Source organism: Typha angustifolia, chromosome 15 (assembly GCF_048772165.1).
Source record: "Typha angustifolia cultivar Huaian chromosome 15, ASM4877216v1, whole genome shotgun sequence".
In the NCBI taxonomy this organism is placed as follows: Eukaryota; Viridiplantae; Streptophyta; class Magnoliopsida; order Poales; family Typhaceae; genus Typha; species Typha angustifolia.
Window position 1 is genome coordinate 3730356 of NC_133253.1, and position 21972 is coordinate 3752327.

The following is a 21972-nucleotide window of genomic DNA, read 5'->3' on the forward strand; positions in this document are numbered from 1 at the left end:
TTTAGCATTTCCTAGGAAAGAATATTTCACAGATACCAAATCCCCATCTCCTTACATCCAACTCCAACGCGAGAAAGGTAACTCAAACAGAGTGGAGCCAACCTTTTTCTAACAGATTGTCTCACAAGGGAGTTAGGATCGTCAAAAGCAAATACAGAAGAACATCTATCAACATAAATATTCGTCAACAATATATTCTTCAGGGAATTTCAGAAAATAAAACCTATAAGTAAAAACAGGCAGCACAAGTTCAGATTAATTTAATTATCCAACTTATATATCAATAAACAATTTAACCCTTTTGTCTAGCCACTATGGGCTTGTGATCAATCAAAACAAAAGGTTCTTGTTCTTTTATTTACGATAACCACTTGCAGTAAATGAAACAAATTAATATCAGCCTCTGTCATCCGAAATAGCAATTGGTTTCACTAGATAAAGAATACTTTTACATTTTTCCAGTTTCAAAGATCCCAATGCAGGTCTAGAATAACAAGTGAGATAAACTGGATATTGTGAATATAATTAGAAGCGGATAATAATTCCAGAAGACAAATACTTGCGAAGTAGCTACAAGATTAAGAGCAAACATAGTAAATATTCCACAAGGATATAATAAGCATATTAGTTCGTTAAATAAAACTTTGATGTGGATAATAGGCTTGTGTGATATGATTTACAAACAACAAAGGAAACATAGAAGTCATAACTAGATTAGAGACACGTCTACAGGCAGAATAGTAATCGAATTCTAATATGCTAGTAACAATAACAAATAAGCCTTCACCCTCAACTATTTGGAATGCTACTACGAACATATATCCCAACCAAACCTTAAATTAATGACAAGAAACAAAATTCTCCCAAATAGTAGTACTCTTTACACCTCATGATCTATTTAATGCCAAACACGGATCTCGGGCAAAAGATCATCCAAGATTTTGGTTTAGGAGTACATCTCAAATTGTAAGGCAACAAAAGCATTTCAAATTTTAGAAGCCGAGATTTCGAGATTTCCTATTAAAGAAAAGGAAAAAATTAATCAAAACGAGTATAATATGACATGCCAAATGACTCAAGTCTACATACAAGAATGTAAATTCCCCAACTAACCTCTTTTTATCCCCCTAAATGTTCTGGATAAATTTGCTCAAAGACTAAAAAATCGATAAATTTCTTGTGAATTATTAGACATAGCCTTAAAAATTCAGTGCAAATATCTCTATGATGAAAAGACAATTTATAATAGTCAATCAAATGTATCAATTTGAGACAATTTATAACAGTCAATCAAATGTATCAATTTGAGACAATTTGTAACAGTATATCAACAAGTATGAGAGTACAAGATTTTTTTTTTCTTTCACAAGAATTAGGATGATATGTACGGAAGGAGAACGGCAGAGAAACCAACTAGTCTTCCGGATCGTCATCCGAATCGTCGGACTCCGGGGGTTCCACAGAAGCAAGGGTGTTGATGTGTGCGACGAAGTCATCGCCAAACCCGGGCTTCACGTCTCCCTCCAACGTGACCGCCCTCACCCATCGCGCCTCGAGGTCAATCGCCAGGATCCTTCCATTCACCCACAGCACCACCTCCAGATTCGCGCTCTCGAACCTCAGGGGCCGCGGCGTCTCCTTGCAGATGATCGGCTCGCCGCCGACGGCTTCCTCCTCCAGCGCCTCCCCGTCGGAGCCGACGACCTTGTAGGCGAACGATCCAAGAAGAGTCCACCGATCTGACGGCGGATCGAGCGCGTAAAGCTCCACGGCGTCCTCCGTCACCACGGCGGAGCAAACCTGGCCGGCGGCCTCCCCGAGCTGCCACCTGTCGCCGGAGATATCGCAGTGAGGTGGAGCGGAAAGGATCCTCGTCTTGCCGGAGGCCGGATCCAAGGCCAGAACCGCCGGAGCCGGCGTCTTCCAGTAGGCGGCTCCGACGCCGGAGACCCCGGAGCGGGGGACGGGACGATCGGCGGAGGGAACAACTGCGGGTGAGCGGACCCACTCATAGGAGGCGGCTGAGAAGGTTTCAAAGTGGGATTCAAAAGCGCAGATTAGATGAAAGTTGTGATCGGCGTTAGGGTTCGAAACAAGAACCAGATCTAGGGGAGGAGTCATGGAATGGGGTTGAGGAGGGCGAGGGATCAAGGTCCATTGGGCCGTGGCGGGGTTGCAGACGTAGTAGGAAGACCACGGCCCGCAAAGGAGGACGAGGCCGCGAGAAGAGGAGCGGACGGAGACGGAAGGGGGGAAGAAGGACAGGGACGGGTCCGGTAGGGTTCCGCAACGTCGGCCGAAGGAAGCGAAGGAAGGTTTCCGCCAGCGGTCGGAGGTGGAGAGGAAGAAGACGCCGGAAACGGAGCCATCGGCGCCGTCGGCGACGATCCAGTCATCGACGCCGGTGTCGTCGTCAGCGGTGGCGAGGATCCAGTCGGATTCGTCGAATTCGGTGGCCATGGAATTGGAAGAAGGAGAGGACAATGAGAAATCTTTGGAGGAAGGAGAAGGAGAAGGAGAAGGAGAAAGAGAAGGAGAATGTATCACGTTTGGGTTTCTTGGGGAGGTTGTTAAGATAAAAGAGAGTTGTGTTCTTTGAGGTCGGTTGCTTTCTTTATAGATCGGACGGTTGGTATGAAGGATGATGGACATAACTGAAGGGGCGGTTTGGTGGGCTTGCGTAGAGGATATAGAATCCTCCTCAGCGGGATGCGTATCTTTAGGGGAATATTATTATATTATACGAGAGGATGTGGATTAAAAAAATCATCTATATCATATGAAATGACACGATTATCTCATCATAAAAAATAAAACCACATGATATAAATTTTCTTTTTTAAAGAAAAAATGCGAACCATAAAGTAAGGAAAGATGTGGAAATTCTTTGCCATATTTTGTAATTACAAACTCTGTCTCAGCCACAAAAGTAAGATGAAGCATCAAAAGTAGTGGGGTACAGGGGGAGGGAGAAAGGAGCTTATCCAAAGCACTGGTCGGTGGGCAGAGGACCCGGAAGTGAGCCGCGCTCCAAGATCTGGAGCCCAAACACGACGGCGACAGCCAAGGCGGTGAGATAGGCTAGCCCCTCGGCGGCGCCGAGGAGGCCGTAGGGCCCCGCTGGCAAACCAGATCCGGTGCGGGCCTTGGTGGCGATGGACCAGACCACAAGTCCTGCTACCACCAGGTAGCTCACACCCTCCAGGGCTCCGAGCGATCCCCCGGGCCCCGGAGGAAGGCCGCACCCCGTGGTCTTGAGCGTGTACAGCGAGACGCCGATCACGGGGCACGACACCAGGCCGGCCACCGCGGCAGCCACTTCGACCGCCGAGCCGCCGCTAGAGGTGGCGGTGTCTCCCTCGTTGGCCTTGCACATGATGGTTCCCCGCGAATGGTACCTCCGGGAGGGAGAGGCGAATCGGCGGGGAAGCGTTGGGCTGAGTTGAATTGTTAGGGACGCCATGGAGGGAGACTGGGAGACACTTCGGGCTCGTTAGCGCTCTCTCTCTCTCTCTCTCTCTCTCTCTGCTTCGCCTTATCCATGTTTTGTTGGCATAGAGGGTTTTGTAATAGGATCCGGAGGGTCTGAATTATCCAATGGGTTCGGTTCCGATAAACATTTGCAAGATCCGTTTAGTAGGGGCACCCAAGCTTAAAAAAAACAAAATTAAAGATAGCAAAGTTATAAAATTAGGTCATCCCCTCTCTAAACAATTAAGTAGGCTTTTTCTAGATTATTATAAATTTTTATATTTTAAAATAATTTCAAGAATTAGTGTGACGGCAGACTAAACCAGGTCTGAATGGAGATGTATAGTAGAGTTAATTTTATACTCTCGACCTGTTTGCCAAACCCAATTGTTAAATGGATCCTGGATGGAGGCGAAACAAGAATGGGGATGGGTTAGGTTGAGTTCCTTCCTTCCTTCCTTCCTTCCTTCCTACCGTCATAAAATATATCAGCAAAAACGTAGTAATAGTATCCGAAGCGGTCCACCCACCCAATACCATGTGAGGGGAAGATTTAAGCGTCTAGTCTCAAGTACCCTCCACCCACCGCACGTCCATCCGAATATTATCCAGACTGCACAAGCCACCAATCCGAATCAACGAAGCTTTAAATTGAATTGATCGGTAACTTCACCCAGTGGTGGACAGAGACCCAATAAAGTCAGAGAAGTGTGCTGGCAACAACAAAGCAGCCCAGGAACTAATCATTATCCATCCGATGAGACTTTGAAAGAGAGATCTCATTCAGCCCACGTGACTGGTGGAGATTATATCAGATCCACCCACCTTAAACCGCGATTATTCCACCTGAGACGTGTTCATTAATTACCCTTATCGATCACCTTTTCTCTCCTATCGTGTGTGTGAGCTTTTTGCCGCCTGTCCACGCATGCATCAGTATTTTCCCCAAGGCAACCAATAGAATCACCCACCTTTCCACCACACACAGCAGAGCAAACCCAATGGTTAGCAAGATGGAACAAATACAATAAGGAGGGAGAGAAGCTGCTGCACTCGGCAATTAACCATAAATCCTGACTACCAATGACAGCAGATTACCAAAGGCTACAGAAATGTACAGAGGATGCAACGGCTGCTTGCTAATTTGAATTGATAACTTCCTGTGTGCAGTTTGGGAGGGAAATATCTCCAACCCTGACCATACTCTCTCTCTCTCTCTCTCTCTCTCTCTCTCTCTCTCTCTCTCTCTCTATATATATATATATATAACTGAAATTTGACAGTTGAAGATTTCCAAACGGCCGATTGACGAACCGTGTGCTAACATAGACAATAACGAACTTTTGAAATGAGGAGGGAAGGGAACAGCTGCACAATTCATCTCCTCATGGCTCTTCTCTCTTGATACTAACAAATTCATGTCTACACAAACATAGGAGGGAAGGAAAAAAATAACCCACCATTCTTTCCTACTAATATCCATGTACATTGCTGATGAATCATTAGTGATGCTTAGAGGCCCTTAATTCCTCAACACTATCATCATCCAGGTCGTCTCTCTTCCTCTTGCTGCTGTCAGAAAGTGAGAATTGCTGCATATCACCATTCCCATGCTGCCCCTCTTCATCATCATCCTCATCATCAACATCATCTTCATCTTCATCTTCTACATCACAAGCATCGAAATCGCTTCCTGCAGCCTCATCCACAATTTGAGAAATAGGCTGCAATAAATACTCTGTCCCAAGGTCCTCCTAGAGGACAGGTAAGGTAAGAAAAATTGCAAAATATCAGCATGCCAGCCAAAGAAAGGAAAAAATAAATCAGCAGAGATACAAAAGAAACAATATGAGTACAAAAAAAATCTGAAAAATCTAACACAGATAACTATACAACCATTAAACAGACAAATAAAAATCACAAATGAAACATAAGAATCTAAAATAACATGAATTGACTATATTAAACATAAGAAATGCAATATGAGCAGATAAAAGGACATCTAGGTCAGTGAGTGGCAGTGGATAAGATCTAGCAAATGTAACAAAATGGAATTACAAATCAAGAGAAAATAAAATATAAATTCTTCCACTCATTCTATTACAACAGTTTAAAGAGGTAATTTCACTTCAGTGAAAAAGAGAAAAAACACAAAATTTGCTCGCAACAAAGGGAATAAATTTTAGTTAAACTTACATTTCACACAATACCTTACTAGTAATATTATGGTAACACACTATGCTTTCACTACTTGCATTGCAAATTGAGAGTGTGCTTTTAACCAAAAGTACCCTTGATGTTAAGCAAAATGCTTCAATATTTGAAAACACAATCATTCCACAAAGTATAGCTCTAAAACCAAATAAAGGTGTTAACATCTCATGCAGGATACAGAATGACATAAGTGGAATGACATGAAAACTAATATGTGACTCATATAACATTACTTACACCTAAAATTTCATACTGATCTCACAAAACATATTCCTATTGTAGAAAATAACTCCACCTCCAATATCTTCAAAAAACATCAAACTTCAAAGAAGTTAAATCATATGTTTAACACCAAAGACTCCAGTATATGATCATTAGCATTCATTCAGAGGCATGCCTGCCTAAAAGGCATGAAGATGCAAAAATCAGCTTCCTTACACTCATGAAACAGAATTTCAATATAAACACCAGACAATCACAGTGATAAAACCAACAAGTTCAAAAGACGAGACAATTTGCCTACTCATTGAATATCAACAACCAATTCTAATAAGAGCATCACAAATAACTAAAGTCACAATAACATGATAAACATTAAAGACTACATCGCCATGATTGTCTACAACTTTTATCTTACACTTACAATTATCAATGAATGAGAAGAAATAAACAATCACTGTTAGGTAAAAATTCTCAATGCTAAACCAAATTGGCATGACAATATTTTAAGCAGCATATACATTTTTGTAATACCAATGATAAGAGATAGCGCAGTAATACTAAAGGGTAAATAAGTAAACTTGATAATGAAAAGTTAGAAAAAAAAAGATATACCGCGTCTTCATCGTCGCAGTCTCCCTCTTCATACTCTTGGTCTCCCTCCATTACCTGCTCGTCCTCCTCCCCAATCTCCCCATTCTCATCATCCTCTCCTTGCTCATCCTCATCAATCTCCCCCTCCGTGCTCGTCATTCTTCCTGTGCTCCCTAGTTCACCATCATACTCTCCATCCTCAACATCCTCCTCCTCCTCATCATCATCCCCTTCCTCTTCCTCTTCCTCATCACTATCCCTAACATCATGCACCTCAATCACATCCTCTTCTTCACCATCTTGCTCATCTATCTCCTCCCCCAAATCTTCCTCCTCATCCTCCTCTTCATCATCTACATCCTCTTCTTCCTCATCTTCTTCTATGTCAACAGATGCTGGCCCAGCCATTGCGACCCTAAACCCATTTGATAATTGATGATGAGAACCGTGGTCCTCGCCAGTCTCCAGCTCCTCTTCAACCCCATCACTCTCCTCCTCATCATCATCAACATCGACTACCCCACCTCCAATTGTGCTAATCCTAACACCATTCATCGCCCTAACAGGCCGATCCCCACCATCAACTTCACCACTACCTGGATCCTCCTCCTCATCCACCTCTTCATCCTCCTCGTCCTCCTCGTCCGTCTCAGGCCGCTCGTTCTCATCCGCATCCATCTTATCAAGATACTTCAACGTCCGTATCATCCCAAACACCCTCGATCTATAGTCCTTGATCCTGGTCACCGGGCACTCGTACAGGTCCAAGGAAACGAGCCGGAGCTGCGCGAGAGGGGCGAGATCCTCGAGGAACTGGATCCGATTATTGGAGAGATCGAGATCTCGAAGCGAATCTAGACCAGCTTCCACCAAGAACTCGAGGCCTCCGGCGATCCGGTTGTCGGAGAGGATGAGGCGCTCTAGATTCCGGAGGCGTGGAAACTTCTCGAGCGAGGAGACCCCAACGTTGGCGATCGATAGGTGCTGCAAGCTCTGGTACCGCCCGAGGAGCTCGGGTTGAGGAAGACGGCCATGGAGGCACTTCACTGCGCCGTCGAGGGTTAAGGTCCGAGGAGGAGATGCCATGGAGGGGTTTGGTTGGTTGCCGAGGGCACTTTCGACGGCTCTCTCCCAAGCTTCTTCCATCTGGATCTGAGAAAGCGAACGAGATGCCCTAACCCCTGGCTAGATCCAGGAAGTATATTTTTCTCTTGATTTTTTTCCTTCTTTCGCTAAAACTTCTCTCTCTCGTTTTCTCTGGCGTCTCCAACGAGCTCTCTTCGAGAACAGCTCCTCTCTCCCCCCCCACTATCCTTCAATTTCTTTTTCTTTTTATTTTAAATTCTGCTTCAAGTTTGTTCTGGGTTGGGTTCGATCTCTTGAAGTGGGTTCTCGAGTTCGAGCCACGCCAATGACTGCTGCGGGGAGCGCATTCTTATAAACTTAATAGTGGCCGTTGGATTGGAAGTCGCGGATCGATGAGGTGGATGATTGGACGGCCTATAATAGGGAGATGACTGCTTTGTGCTTCTTAAGAGAGAGTGAGGGGAGGGCCACGGTGGAGACTGGAGTGCACGGTGACCCAGTCTGGCAACACGGGATAAATTTTAAGATAAATCCCTTTTTATCCTTAAAAAGAATGCAGAATTAGTGTTAACTGTTGAAACTTTTTTAAAAAAACCTCGATAAAGCTTATTTATCATGACTTATTCTCTTTTGACAAAAGACGGGTTTTTTTTTTAACTAAACTATTTATAGTTTACTGATCTAAGTTTTTAATATTTATGAATCGAACCTTTTATTCACTAAGAATGGAAACATATAAAAATATTATATCCATCATACACCGTTATTTCTTAAAAACATCAATATGCAATTATCTTCTTTAATTTTATCTTCTCCTACAACCTAAAATCTTTAAGATAGAACTAATTTAATTCGATCAAAATTAAGGTGAGTTCTCCTCGGACCTTTTATCTTTTTTAGCCTCTAATATCCCCCACATGAAAAGTTAAGTTGAGTAAAATTACATTCTATTTGAAATTAGCTCTGATATAGTTGGCTTCGATTAAGTTTAGATTGGGTTAGGTTTTTGAGTTTAGTTAAGTAAGAATATATTAGTAATTTTATTAGTACAGTTAATTGTTTATAGAAATTTGGTTAAGTTAGTCTAGTTAAAAGAATGATATTTTCTATATATAGTTGATAAAATATAGTGTTTTATTTGTAGGTATTAAAAATATATGATAGTAAAAAGTATCATGTTAAATACAAATTTCTCTAGATTATATTATATTATATTTAAAAATTAAATTCATGTTTCTTTTGAGAATAATGACTATCTCCATTACATTAAGGTAAACAAACATTATACAGATTACAAAGTTGAGAAAAGCTGGAATAAAGGGCATTGCATTGGTAAGGATAATAAAACTCTTAAATTGATAATGTGACTTTTGTAAAAAAAAGAAGTTAAATTCACTTTTGATATTGAATGTTAATCTCTAATGATATTTGTGAGAGTATATATATTATATAAATTAGGTTGAATTCAATTAATTATTTTTTAGACAGAATAATGAAAAGTAATTAAGAGAAGAATAAATAAAATACAGATATATATTTAATACATTAAATAAAATTAATAATAAGACCGATTTAATTATTTTTGTTCTTTATCTAAACTATCACAAGCAAACATTATTTTTATCCAAATTATATTTAACTTCTTTTAACAAAATACTAAAAGCTTTAGATAACATCATCCTAATCGCGTGATATCGCTTTTATTCCTATCGTAATATTTTCAAACGGTCTAATCAATTATCAATTATTATATGCCCACGATCATTTCCCGGAAAAAAAAGAGGCAAAAAACAAAACCCCAAATCGCTAGTAGGTACTTTTACTAATCCTCTCTCCCACTCCAAATTCTCCCCTAATCGCCCATGGAGAGCACGGTGGATGCCCTCAGCGCAGCGTACCAGGACTTCGTGGCGGCTGCCGCCGGCGTCCTCGAGGCCAAGGAGCTATCCGGCGGCCAGAACACCGCCGCCACCGATGCCTCCCTTGAGTCCTTCAAGCAGCGGTGGGAGCTCTTCCGCGTCGCCTGTGACCAGGCCGAGGAGTTCGTCGAGTCTATGAAGCAGCGCATCGGATCCGAGTGCCTCGTTGACGAGGCCACTGGAATCGCCCCCTCATCCTCTTCATCCGCAGCCGCCGCCGGTGCCTCTGGAATCCCTCCCATCAGCGCCGTCCGCCTCGAGCAGATGAGCAAGGCCGTCCGGTGGCTCGTCATCGAGCTCCAGCACGGGTCCGGAGGACCTGGACCAGGATCCGCCGCGGGTGGCGGAGCTCCGCATCCGCATGCGTCCCCACCGTTCGATGCGAGGTTCTCTGAGGACGGAGCTCAGTAGGTATGTGAATTTTTTTTTCTGTTTCTGTTGCTGCTGCTTTTATTTGTAATTAGTGCATGAGTGTAAATTCATTGTTGCGGAATTGTGAATTAATCTTAGACTGTTCCGAAAAAATAGAGCAAATGAATTAATATATGCCTTTTGATATGCTAGTCTCTAGTTGAAGATGATTTATCCAAAATAGTGGCATCGCACATTTCATGATGACATATTTGAACTAATGAACTTTTAGATGCCTGCCTACACATGCTTTCATCCAAGAAATTTGTCTTTTGTTTTTTCTCTTTCTATGAGCCCGTATTCAACAGGCCTTCGTTTGGCATTGGAAAAGACCAGCTGAATTAGATAGATTAATCTACTTCCCCTTTTGGGTTTAATACTTCTGAAATGATTAAGGGCCGATAACTTGTTTTATCCAAGAGGGATGAGTGAGATTTTCTTGCCTGGTCTGTTACTAGGAATATGAATAAGTGCATCCAGTGAAGGTGATCTGTAGGTGTGCACCCCAAATGAGAGCAGGTTTCAGCTATGTTACATGTTGCTTGTTGTGCTTCTCTAAGCTCTGAATTGGTCATTATATCTAGATTTTGAGTATAAAGTATAAACTACGTATAACTAGCCACCAAGATCATAGCATTAAATTTCTAATTGAGTGGAAGTAGACTGTTGGATTACTGTCTAGATCTCTAATCAAGTTATACAAGCCTCTTTGTCGATCAACTGCATGGCAATGGACAGATCCTCTTCAGTGTTTATAGCATCTGAATTTGAATCTGAATCCTATAATTAACAGGTGCTACTACCTGGATCTGAGTCCTCAAATTTGATCAGTTTTACGTATGTTTATATTTTAACCTGATAGTTAATCCGATTTTACTTGGGATGCAAAATGTGATCAGGTTTGGATCAGATTTGTAGGTTTATAATCAATATTACTGTACTGCAAGATATTTTATCTAAGTTTGGTAACATGCATGATAGTAATTTCCTACATTTGTACTGCTTTCCCCAGCTCTGTCAGTATTTCAAGATATCTATTAGAACTAAGGTACTGGAATGTCCTTGGTTCAAAGTAAACCTGTTGATTGGTTTCTTTTACGATTGGCTCAATATACAGTCATATGTTACAGTCTGAAGGTGCTAGCTAATTGACCATGAACTTTACCTCTTCTGTCGCTCTTTCCTATAATTTGCATAGGATCTTATTTCCAGTTTATTTATTTTGCTCTCGTTACAGCTAACTTCAGTCCTTTAGGAACTGAGATTCATCTATGTTTGATTGCTCTTACTGTTTCTACTTTATTTTGCATAATTGTGGCCTTGATATAACATGCTTATCCCTTACGCTTTATGGTTGTTTTTTCAATCTTCTTTTAGTTGACATTAATTTGCAAAAAGGATATCTGCTTCAAGTTTTCTTATAATGAAAAAAGAGATATGTTCCTAAGTTGTGTTGTGTTGTACTATCTCAAAACAAAAGCTAAATAATAAAGGTCTTTAAAATCTCTGACTGGATTTTGTTCTGTGATTAAAGGCCTCATCTGAAAAGATACATAAAGAATTTGGAATATTAAACTTGGTTCTAGTTAAACAATCGATTCTTCAATTTTCATCTACTGAATTTTCTGGGTTCATCAAAATGTTTGGGGGCTGTTTATCATAGCTGTTCTATTCCAAGTTTTGAATAAATTTAATTTTCTTATCTTTGTTTTAACTCATTGTCCATAGAGAATAGTAGTTTGAGTTGTTATACTTACCATGAACATAGATATATAATTGTGGCCATATACTCGGTAGCTGCTAAGGTTGATTGAAAATAATTATCTGTTGTGCAGCCTGCCAGATACAAGCACAAGGTTGGAAAATACTAGTTAACTCATCTAAGATTAAGCCATTCTCGTCATTTGAGTTATATTCTGCTTCTGATGAGTGGAATTGGAAAGGTTTCATCACTGGGTGAGTGAGAATTCAGCGACCCAGCAGTCCACGTGTTAATTCCAACTGTCCTATTTCAAGGGTCTGGTTTATATACAATTTTCCTTTCCATTTATCTTCTCATGCCTGTTATAGTAGTCTCCATTTGATGCTTCTTCAGGAATGTACTGTTAACATCTTTTTTTCCGTGTAGATTTGTATGCATCGTCTGAGCTTTTTTTCTTCTTTTAATATTCTCAGCGAGATAGTGGGTCAATATCATTTGCTGCAAGTTATTTCTAGAAGTCAGAAGGAATACAGTAGCTTTGCACAATCTTGCACAAACAGTCTCTGAAAGCGTATCAATTCTTGACAAAATTTGCTTACTCACTCTTGGATGCATCTCCAGGGAAGTCAGTCGTGGGACTGCTACACTTGATACCACCTACTTTAGAAAACAGTTGGCTGGGTATATGTCCACATTGATAGCTATCAGCCGCTACTACTCATTTTTGTACTGGCCCACTATAGCATTATTGGATACTCGTGGTGAATTTTTATGCAAGATGCTGTTGATGGCTTGGATTTTACATGGTCAGGGATATAATATCATAATTCGCAGGAAAAAAAAAACTTTGTGCTGTTTTATGCCATATCTTGCTTTCTTGTCACCTGAAGCACTAACCTGATGTCGGTGCTAGTGTTTTTCAACTGTTCAATCAAAAGATGGGCTGGTAACAAGGGCATTCTTTCCAGGTACATAATGGTACCTGCAACACTACGCGGAAAGCAAAAAGGTTTAAAGAGATATACTCTAGTGCGGTTTTTTTTTTTTCAAAATATAACTTCAGTGCGGGTTGAAAGGACTATATGAAGCTGCGAGCAACTTTGTTTATGATGTAGAAATGCGACTGTATGGAGTGTAGAAAGGAAAATAAATATAAATTCTGGATTGAAGAATGTTTTAAGTCGTACAATGGAGAAAAATAGATGCATTCTTGGTCTGAAGAACGTCAGCATTCATATCAAACTTTTGTAAATCTGATGAATATTAGAGATGAAGCTCAAGCATTAACTTTGGAGTTCTTTTAAAAGTTGCAGCTATGATTACTCTGAGCCAGCCATCGTCGTACCAGATGATTGAGAAAAAGATAAAGGAGCATGAAGAGCTTCAAATTTCAATTAAACATTTGATATCCATATCCACATACCACACCATCTGATTGGTGATTCCTCAGATAATTGAGATGCTGTTGCACCGGTAGTTGCCATGTACCAGTGACCAACCAATAGTGCTCCTATTCACACCTATTTGGTTATCTGACCCAACTTGACTAGTGACTACTATATTATGCATCCACCAACCTTGCTATAATGTTTAACCAACCATAATTATCACTTTCTTAAAAGCATCTTTGTTCGTAAAGCTTAAGCCACAGCTTACAATGTCACAAACCAACCAATAAAAATAAGAAAACTAGCAAAAACCACTCTTAATCAATCTTCACACTTCCTGACTCAGATCACTCTCTCTCTCTCTCTCTCTCTCAATATATATATATATAGCATAAATCCGCAGCTGTAGAGAGAGAAAGCTCGCCGGGCGATGAGATGAAGGAAGACGGCGATCTACTACCGGCGACAAAGCCGATCTCAGCCGGGGGGGCCGTGGCCGACAGTTCTCTCTTCGGAAAGGGCCGGTATAAGTTCTGGGCGCTCGCCGCCATCCTCCTCCTCGCCTTCTGGTCCATGCTCACCGGCACTGTCACCCTCAAGTGGTCCGCCGGTAACCTTACCCGCCTCTCCGACGACCTCGACCCCGCGTTCCACGACAACCTCGACGTCCTGGTCCGATCCTCTAACCCTTAGCTTAACCCTAACCCTAATCTTTTCCTTTTATTGGGTTGGATTTGATCGGATCTGCTGTAAATAGGAGATGGAGGAGAGGGAGAAGGTGGTGCGGCACATGTGGGACGTGTACGCCCACAACCAGCGGATCCGGCTGCCGAGATTTTGGCAGGAGGCGTTCGAGGCTGCCTTCGAGGAGCTCGCGAGCGACGATGTCCACATCAGGGACTCCGCCTTCGCCGAGATCGCACTTATGTCTCTCCGGATGGTCGATCTCGAGCCTCCTCCTCGCCATCACCCCAAGGTAAACGAAAATATCCCACATTGGACCAATTGCGTCGCTAGATCTTCGAATTCTCGCATCAATTTGAGCTTTTCCTGGACAGAGTTGTTGAAATTGAATAGATTTAGGAGACATCCTGATTGAGAAATCTAAGCAATTAACATGCTTTTGCAGAGATGTTGCTTTCCAATTAGGTTTTAGGCCATCTGGTATTGAAACAGTAACGTCTCCTTTTCGATTCAAGTAGCAGATCCTCTGATTTGCATTTTGGAATTACATCATTAAGCAATTAACGACTCTCTCCACAATAATTATGAAAACTAATGACCAGTTCTTTAAGTTTCTGGGATTCAGATCCATTTCTTTCCTGCAAATAATTATTAGAAACTATGTAATTATAGCTTGCTTTTATCTTTCCAGAATACTGAATTGCAAAACAGTCGAATGGATGGAATCAGCAGGACCAAAGGGAAGTCATCATCTTTATTGTCTGCGTAACCCCAACAAGATGCTGCTGCAGAGTTCCTCAGACTCTAATTTGCTCTTCGCGGGAGATTTGCGGTATGAACATCAAATATACTCAAGTCTGTCTAGGTCTTTTCCTTGTTTTTCAGTGGCACACATAAACTTCCTTGCAATTGTTATACATTTTAGCCTTTGATGCTTGAGCCAAGCTTGTCGAAAAGTTGCAATATAACGTTTTTAATAGTAATCAAGCACCATGGTAACCTTGAAATCTTGATACTAATGTTACTAAGAAAAAAAAAACTTCATTATCGAAAGAAAATTGCCTTTGTATGATCTGTGTTATTCAACAGAGAGGATGTATTTGAAGTACTAGGATCTATTATGGATGTATATGATCACTAGAGTCATTACCTGATTGTGCTAGTGTTTCAGAGAACACCTTGCTTCGAGACATCAAAAAGTATGTTAAAAAGATGTTGCAATACGGGGAAATATTATGACCTGTGAAGATCTGGAAATGAAAAGAAAAGTTGAGGCATGATCCTGAAACATTCCATTATCAGGGTTGTTGTTGTTGTTGTTATCTCTGTGATATTTTCACAAACCTTGCATGTGGTTTGGTGCTAACAATATGGTTGTGATAGTATACAGATGGATTAGGGTCGATAGTGATTTTGATCGTTTATTATCTAAATAGTCATATAATATGATCCTCTTTAATTATCTGAGTAAGATCCTATTAGCTTCAAGAGCTTAACAGTTGATAAATTTATATATTTCCTCTGCCTCCTATTTTGGAGAGAATTCAATTCCGAGGACTGGAATATCACTTCTTTGGTCATGTCTCACTCCACCCCGATCACCTCCTCCTCTCTGCGATGGCTCTTCTTCAAGTCGCTGTCCCTTCTTGTATCCTTCAACCCTCGTGATGACTTCCTCAGCATCGATATCGTTGCCTCCGCCAATGGCGTCCTGTGCTGTTACGTGCGCTTGATGGCAAAGACACTTATTTTCAAGTCCTCCGTTCATCCAACTATGCAACAATGAGAGCTCACTTAATAAAAACAAGAATAGGCTATGGGAGTGGTGACAAAGGGAATGGGATTCTCCTACCATACTAGCATGATTGCTATACCCAGAATCCCAACGGACTCAGATGGGATAAGATGATACGTTACCTAGGTCTTATTTTAAATGCTAATTTTGATCATTTCTTACTCTGTGTTCTTTAAAATTATAACTATAACGTACATTGTCTATTTCTTAAACCTAGCAAGTGTAATTCGTGAGCACAGTAAAATGTGGTGCGTTTCAATAGCTTTTGAGTTAATTAGTAATCTTTAGAAGAACATCCGACCTAAAAAAAAAACATGCTACGTACCTCTCTCCTCTCTCTCTCTCTCTCTCATTGAAAGAAAAGTAGAACCTTTTGTGGCTATCTTACCTCCAAAAATTGAAAGTGAAAGCTATAATGATGAATCAGATGCGACAGATATTACTGCAGTAATTATCTGTCACAAATTTGCATTAGAATTGTTTGACATCCTGTTACTATGCCTGATCCTTTCTAATTCGTATCACTACGCATGGAGACGGTAGCTTGTTGAGATGAGTCGTGTCTCCAAGAAGCATATATATACATGGGAACGAGCTAGGAAGACTAGAGAGTAGCGGAATAAATTTGTTTCCAACCAATATATTACTAGATTCGTATTTAAAGATCATAGTAATTCATCCTAATACATAACTAAAAAATATATAAATAGTCTTCTTCAATGTGCCAAGAATTCAAACAATATTTAAATCCTAAACTAAAATAAACTCTTCAAAAGTGAACCAACTCAGGCTCAAACTGCGACTGGCATGCATGCGCGTTGCGATGGAATTAGTTCAAGTATGTCGGCGTTTGCAAGCTGTGCAATATATGTCCGAATGAGACTATGGGATTTCCGTATCATTGTGATTAGTTGGGGCAGTGAGTGTTTGCGTCGTAATGTTTTTGGTTGTTTTGTAATAAAACTGGGTCCAGTTATGAGCTTTTGTTTGGATTCCTACAAACTGGGCATGACGCCGAAACCACGCCCAAACTGGTCGATGCAGTCGTCGTGAAACGTGTGCTTGCATCTCGGCATCACTTTCACCTCTTCTCCTCCTCCCATTTCATCTAAACAAATCGCGCATATCTCCCCCTCCCCCTCCCCCTCGCGGAAATACACCGTCACCGGGATCTTCTCCACGCGCCAGAGATCCCTTTCGGCCAATTCCACCGCGATGAGAATCTCACAGGGAATAGAGTCGAAGATCACGTCGCCGGACGCAAGAAGTCTTCGAGATTCTGGCGACGACGTCGAAGGCGGCGGCAGATTGAACGAGGAGTATAGCAAAGATACCGATGCATCCTAAGACGGCGACGATGATGAGGAAGGCGTTGAGCTCCGAGTAGGAGGCGGAATAGTCTGTGGCTGTCGTCGGCGGATGAATGGAAAGGAAAGAACTCCGAGAGAAGTAGCAGCCATGAGTATGAGAAGAGCAACAAAGGAGGAGGACAAACAAAAAAACGAGAGGAAGAGAGCGAAGGAGCAGAGCAACAAGAAACAAACAAAAACAGGGGAGCAACAGAGCGGAGGTCGAGTGTAGTTGTAGGATAAACGCGTTCCTTTTATAGCAGTGGCGACTGGCGACTGGCGACTGGCCGAGTCCCAGTAGGAGTAGTACGTAGGAGAGGAATTAGATACGGAGTCGTAGATATTATACGCTTTTTTCTTATATATAAAAAAACACGGTATGAAATTTAAATTTCTTTAAAAAAATAACGGTATGAAGTTTAAATTTAAATGACAAAAGAAGATAAAAAGGTTCTCCTCATTGTTCTCATTTAAATGACAAAGTTTAGAAGACCTCTCCTCATTGTTCTCACGTCGCTACTATTGATAACTTACAAGAACAGAAAGGGTTCGGTGCTCCTACATGGGATGAACATTTTATTTTATTTTATTTATTCAACAACTATTAGGATTAGGATCGTTGGAAATCTAATCCTACAAGGTTAAGTAAGTTTTCTATTTTTATTTATTTTTTTTCAATTTTTGATAATTTAATTTGTTGGCGCAGAGTGACTGGTAGAGTTGGGGCAGTGAGTGTTTGCGTCTTAATGTTTTTGGTTGTTTTGTAATAAAACTGGGTCCAGTTACGAGCTTTTGTTTGGAAAATAATCCACCAATGCAACTACTACAGAATTCTTTGGAGACGATCATATATAGATAGCTCAAAGAACATATGCATGAATTATTGCACCCAGCCAAGCAACATTGAATATAAGAAACAAAATATAAATGGATCTAAGAGGGTAACTGTACAAGGACAGCTTTTGCGAGCGTGAGAGTCGTTAAAAGAAAACTACAAAACCGTCGGAAAGTTTAATTCAAAAATAAAACCGACTGACGCCGTTGCCGGGGATCGAACCCGGGTCATCCGCGTGACAGGCGGATATACTCACCACTATACTACAACGACAGAGAACTTTCTGACAAAAGGATCCTTTAATTACTTCTTAAAGTAAGATTGCCATCACTTAATATTTTGATTAAAGAAAAATCTAATTATTCTGTAGTAGGTCTGCTTCACGGATATGTGGAGTAATTGAACTTGTTTATCTCATGACATCACTCCCTAATGAGAACTTATTTCTAATCTTTTTCTGTTTATAATTTATATATCTGCATCTACTAATATCTACTGAGTGCTAATTCTTACATATAGTTCCTCGTAGTCCAATTTTTATCTGCTAAGATATATGAACAATTTAAATGCCATGCAGAAACTTTGGGTCTGCAAGACCGATACCTGTGGTATTAGGTCTACTGTGTTGTGATAAAGAAAAAAAAAGATACATAGTAATCACTTTGAATAGTTTATGAGAATTATATGTATAAAAAAAATAAAATTAAAAGATATAGGCGTTAGTTGAGGTCTCTTGGTATTATTACAATGGATATGTAATTGCTTTTCTTATCAAAGGCATGATCTCTACAAAGCGGGCAGGCATCCGAATCTCCGATCAGCCACCGGTCGACGCAGCTCTTATGGAACGTATGCCCGCACCGGGGCAGCACCTTTACCTTCTCTCCGGCCACTAACATCTCCAAGCATATCACGCAGTTGACGCCTTCTCTACCTCTATCGCAAGGGTAGACGGTGGCCGGCAACTTGTTGACAAGTAGACGGCGGCGGATGCAGTTGAAAATGCCCGTCATTGCTAAGACAAAGAAGACGCCGGTGGGGAGGAACTGGAAGATGGCCAAAGCGATGAGGTTGTCCATGGAACCGGCAGCTTGTTTATACGAGTCGTACAGGAAGGAAGTGTCTCCCAGAAGCATATCCATGGTGTCGGATCCGATGACGATGTGGATGATGAAGAAGAGTAGAGGGCTCGCAGTAGAATATATATATATATCTATAAACAGATAGATAGATAGATAGATAGATAAGATAAGATATATGAACAAATTAAATAGTTGCCGAGTTCTAGTAGGAGAGAACTTCCTCTTCTTATTCGCGCAGAGCAGTGAAGGGCTTAGTTGGAACCTAAGCCGTTTCTTGTTGGGTTACGTCTTACGAACCACTAATTAACATCTATTTTTTCAAGAACTTTGTAAGCAGACCCCTCACTTTCCCTTTAATTTGTATTTAACACTCCACCGGCTTGGAATAGGTCTTGGGCTTGGGTCTCATGATCCGAAAGGCCCAAAGGGCTTACTTAACTCAATGTCGCAGCGAACTGGTTAATTAAATTTCACTCCAGAAACTAAGAGAACTCTTTACTTCAATCCTTACGTTTTTTATTTGTTTCTTTTCCATAATTTTAATCTTGACCATCAAAACATACCAAGTAACTCAATACTATCGCTAAACAACTCATCACTCACTAATATACTAAAGAGACGAGGGATCGAAAGCATTACAAATCAAAATCGACATATAATAACTTCGATTAAAGTTGGAAAACCGAAGGCAATCAAGATAGTAGACCATTGTGTAGCAACTCAAACTGAAGTGTTAGTTGATCTTTTAAGTGATTAGATATCAGCACTGCGAACTAACACCATGCATTGCAATAATTAATATCTAAAAGGCTACAAAAATCTACTGATCTTGTGAAAGATTTTCAAATCCAAGAAACTTTGCTCAGTGGCATGCACATAATAACAACATAGAGTATCATAAACTTGGCCCAACGGAATTCTTGTGTTTCTTTTTTAAGTTTTTTCCTTTAATTTTTTAGATTTAGATTAGGCGGGATGTTTTTATATAACTTCATGCTACGGTTAAATGGAATGTGATATGAAACTATAGACCCAAATCAAAGTATAAATAGCTCAAGGATGGTGTTGATCATAAAATGACTAAATTATAGTGTTGTTGGAAAACAAGTATCTTGGCACGAATCACCCAAAAAATGTAGAGGAGAACAAAAGGAATCAGTAGCTTAAGTTGAAGCATTCATATGGTATTTTGTTTTTTTGATTTTGTACTGATTCCTCTTATTTCTAAATTTCCCAGTTTGTCTCAGTCTATCTGAACTCTGGATTATAATTCCCATAAGATATATCACAAGCATTAATAAATTCCCCTAAGAAATTTTTTGGACTCACCAAAATTCTTTCAGTAGAAAATTGTGTGTATTAATTCCACATACTTATGAAGACTAACTTGCCCAACAGCAGAAAAAATAAGGATCACAATAACGAAAGTTGGAAACACACACTCTCTCTCTCTCTCTCTCTCTTTGGTTTATGAGAAGTTGGAATGTTAATGGAGTCCTACTTAAACCGATATAATAAACTTCTAAAACTGAGAAATGTAACATAAGCCTCTTTAATCAGTATTATCCCACTGGGTGAAGACACTGTTAAGTATTGGGAAACACTTTAGATGCGGAAGGGAAAACAAAAGAAAAGGTAGTGGAAGAAAGCAATCTTCCATACTCTCTCTCTCTCTCTCTCTCTCTCATCTCTCTGACAGTTCTGCACCTCATTACTCGTTTAAGTCACCTTCTACCCCGACCAGCAAATCATGAAGCGCTGCAACAAATTATTATGGAATAGGTTACTTGCAGATCTACCTTTGTTAATTAATATATTTTGTCCTAGCCCATATAACTTGAGATCAGAGGAGTTATGTTGATAGATGTGAGATTCCTCATGGATCAGACAGAACCTATAACAAAAGAGATATGGGATTCAATTCGCTATGGTGGCCATCTCAACTCCACAAAGATCCACTAGGTTGGAAAAAGAAATGTTGTAAAAAGAGAAACTAGATTATACTCCTTCAAGACCCACTTCATATAATATAAGTATAAAGAAATGGAGAAATTTTTTGACAGGATACTAGGAATTAATGAAAATGAAAAAAGAAGAAGAAGAAAAGATAAGGGTTCCTAGTAGTACTGATGCAACAACGGTAATTCACCTATTTCTAGCATATATCCCATATCCTTCTAATGGATTAGTCAGCTAAAAACAAGAACAAGAGAATAGGAAAAGATCAATAGTACTACTGCACGTACACTAAGTCCTCTTACATGCCTTCTTCTCCTCCTAAGGCAGCAGTGTGGTGAACTGTGGCATGTCAATCCAACCTGGTATCCCATTCCAATTTCCTGAATTGTTGTTGTTGTTGTTGCTGCTGCTGCTGCTGTTGTTATTGATGTTGTTGTTGGTAGTAGTAGCAGCAGCAGAAGTAGAAGTAGTGTTTGGTAATAAGAAGTAAGAAGTAGTCTCAGGGAACCATGCAGCAGCAGCAGCAGGTATGGTATGATCAGTTGCAACGAAAGAAAGGGGCCCGGTCTGTTGAGTTGTAAGAGAAGAAGTAGAGACACAGCTCTCATTCTGGCCTTCCCCTCCAAAGTACACAGCCTGCAGCCTCTGCTGTTGTAGCTTCCAATGGAGCTCTTGGTTTACGGAGCTCAAGGATTCAATGGAAGACGCTATGCTGCTATGGGTATTGCCATTGAATCCAAAAGCACAAGTCGAAGCCATCGCCGCCGCGGGAGGAGGAGGAGCAGCGAAAGTCTCAATCGGGTTGAAAGCGATGCGCGACGAGGCTGGAGATTTAGATTTCTTATTCTTGCGGCATCCCCCGCCGACTGGCACGTTGCGGAGGACGCCGCCTCTGGTCCAGTATCGGCGGCAAGTCTTACAGAAATGGCGAGGCTGCGAAAGGCTGTAGTTGTTGTAGTAGCAAAATTTGGTGTTAGGGGAGTCACAACGAGGGCACTTGAGGCCTTGCTCCGGTTGCCTCCCCGCCGACGACGACGACGACATCTTGCTTCAAAAATTATGGTATCGTATCAAAGAGATGGAGAGGAAGCAAATGGACTATGCCAGAGTAGGAATTGGATGGTTGTGTTAGGTTTCCTTTGGAGGAGGGAATAAGAAGGGTCTAGTTAATGAGGTCATATGCATGGGATTGAGAGGTAAAAGGGACGTCTTCTATTGCTGCCTGTGATTGCCATCAAGTTGGACGAGGAGGACGTTGGAAATA

General features: G+C 40.9%; 6 protein-coding genes and 1 non-coding gene across 13 annotated transcripts; 2 read left to right on the forward strand and 5 right to left on the reverse strand.

The window, feature by feature from the left end:
• Positions 1-1223: 1223 nt before the first annotated feature.
• On the reverse strand, positions 1224-2802 carry LOC140779895 (uncharacterized). Its single transcript, XM_073125216.1, has one exon. The coding sequence runs from the start codon at positions 2650-2652 to the stop codon at positions 1414-1416; it is 1239 nt and encodes a 412-aa protein (XP_072981317.1). The 5' UTR covers positions 2653-2802; the 3' UTR covers positions 1224-1413.
• Positions 2803-2865: 63 nt separating this feature from the next.
• On the reverse strand, positions 2866-3651 carry LOC140779896 (uncharacterized). Its single transcript, XM_073125217.1, has one exon. It carries the CDS (start codon positions 3461-3463, stop codon positions 2981-2983), a length of 483 nt encoding a protein of 160 aa, XP_072981318.1. The 5' UTR covers positions 3464-3651; the 3' UTR covers positions 2866-2980.
• A 1086-nt stretch (positions 3652-4737) lies between these two features.
• Positions 4738-7831, reverse strand: LOC140779894 (acidic leucine-rich nuclear phosphoprotein 32-related protein 1-like). The gene is made up of 2 exons (XM_073125215.1): positions 6520-7831; positions 4738-5225 (listed from the first exon to the last, which is right to left on the reverse strand). Exons 1-2 carry the CDS (start codon positions 7642-7644, stop codon positions 4974-4976), a joined length of 1377 nt encoding a protein of 458 aa, XP_072981316.1. The 5' UTR covers positions 7645-7831; the 3' UTR covers positions 4738-4973.
• A 1513-nt stretch (positions 7832-9344) lies between these two features.
• Positions 9345-13085, forward strand: LOC140777722 (mediator of RNA polymerase II transcription subunit 32). 7 transcript variants are annotated; one of them, XR_012107069.1, is made up of 3 exons: positions 9346-9914; positions 11750-11931; positions 12090-12578. XR_012107069.1 is itself a non-coding variant. In XM_073122039.1 (2 exons), the coding sequence occupies exon 1, from the start codon at positions 9447-9449 to the stop codon at positions 9912-9914; it is 468 nt and encodes a 155-aa protein (XP_072978140.1). In that variant the 5' UTR covers positions 9345-9446; the 3' UTR covers positions 12585-13085. The 7 variants fall into 7 exon arrangements, 4 of the variants coding, with proteins under 4 accessions (XP_072978140.1, XP_072978138.1, XP_072978137.1 ...); XR_012107070.1 differs by having other exon boundaries at positions 11750-11870; XR_012107071.1 differs by having other exon boundaries at positions 11750-11870; positions 12238-12578.
• A 202-nt stretch (positions 13086-13287) lies between these two features.
• On the forward strand, positions 13288-14695 carry LOC140777720 (uncharacterized). The gene is made up of 3 exons (XM_073122033.1): positions 13288-13676; positions 13762-13980; positions 14380-14695. Exons 1-3 carry the CDS (start codon positions 13440-13442, stop codon positions 14455-14457), a joined length of 534 nt encoding a protein of 177 aa, XP_072978134.1. The 5' UTR covers positions 13288-13439; the 3' UTR covers positions 14458-14695.
• A 3173-nt stretch (positions 14696-17868) lies between these two features.
• TRNAD-GUC (transfer RNA aspartic acid (anticodon GUC)) lies at positions 17869-17940 on the reverse strand. The gene has a single exon. It is a non-coding gene; the product is annotated as a tRNA-Asp (tRNA).
• Positions 17941-20163: 2223 nt separating this feature from the next.
• LOC140779010 (dof zinc finger protein DOF5.7-like) lies at positions 20164-21948 on the reverse strand. Its single transcript, XM_073123946.1, has 2 exons — positions 20996-21948; positions 20164-20507 (listed from the first exon to the last, which is right to left on the reverse strand). The coding sequence occupies exon 1, from the start codon at positions 21750-21752 to the stop codon at positions 21027-21029; it is 726 nt and encodes a 241-aa protein (XP_072980047.1). The 5' UTR covers positions 21753-21948; the 3' UTR covers positions 20164-20507; positions 20996-21026.
• Between the last annotated feature and the right edge of the window lie 24 nt (positions 21949-21972).

What these genes read in the sequence shown, in the direction of transcription:
- LOC140779895 (XM_073125216.1), bottom strand. Translation starts at nt 2,652, where the DNA reads ATGTCCATCATCCTTCATACCAACCGTCCGATCTATAAAGAAAGCAAC.
- LOC140779894 (XM_073125215.1), bottom strand. Translation starts at nt 7,644, where the DNA reads ATGGAAGAAGCTTGGGAGAGAGCCGTCGAAAGTGCCCTCGGCAACCAA. An exon ending in ACTGCGACGATGAAGACGCG is followed by an intron (nt 5,226 to 6,519) that starts GTATATCTTTTT and finishes CCTGTCCTCTAG; the next exon opens with GAGGACCTTGGGACAGAGTA.
- LOC140777720 (XM_073122033.1), top strand. Translation starts at nt 13,440, where the DNA reads ATGAAGGAAGACGGCGATCTACTACCGGCGACAAAGCCGATCTCAGCC. An exon ending in ACGACAACCTCGACGTCCTG is followed by an intron (nt 13,677 to 13,761) that starts GTCCGATCCTCT and finishes TGCTGTAAATAG; the next exon opens with GAGATGGAGGAGAGGGAGAA. An exon ending in CTCCTCGCCATCACCCCAAG is followed by an intron (nt 13,981 to 14,379) that starts GTAAACGAAAAT and finishes TTATCTTTCCAG; the next exon opens with AATACTGAATTGCAAAACAG.
- LOC140777722 (XM_073122039.1), top strand. Translation starts at nt 9,447, where the DNA reads ATGGAGAGCACGGTGGATGCCCTCAGCGCAGCGTACCAGGACTTCGTG.
- LOC140779010 (XM_073123946.1), bottom strand. Translation starts at nt 21,752, where the DNA reads ATGTCGTCGTCGTCGTCGGCGGGGAGGCAACCGGAGCAAGGCCTCAAG.
- LOC140779896 (XM_073125217.1), bottom strand. Translation starts at nt 3,463, where the DNA reads ATGGCGTCCCTAACAATTCAACTCAGCCCAACGCTTCCCCGCCGATTC.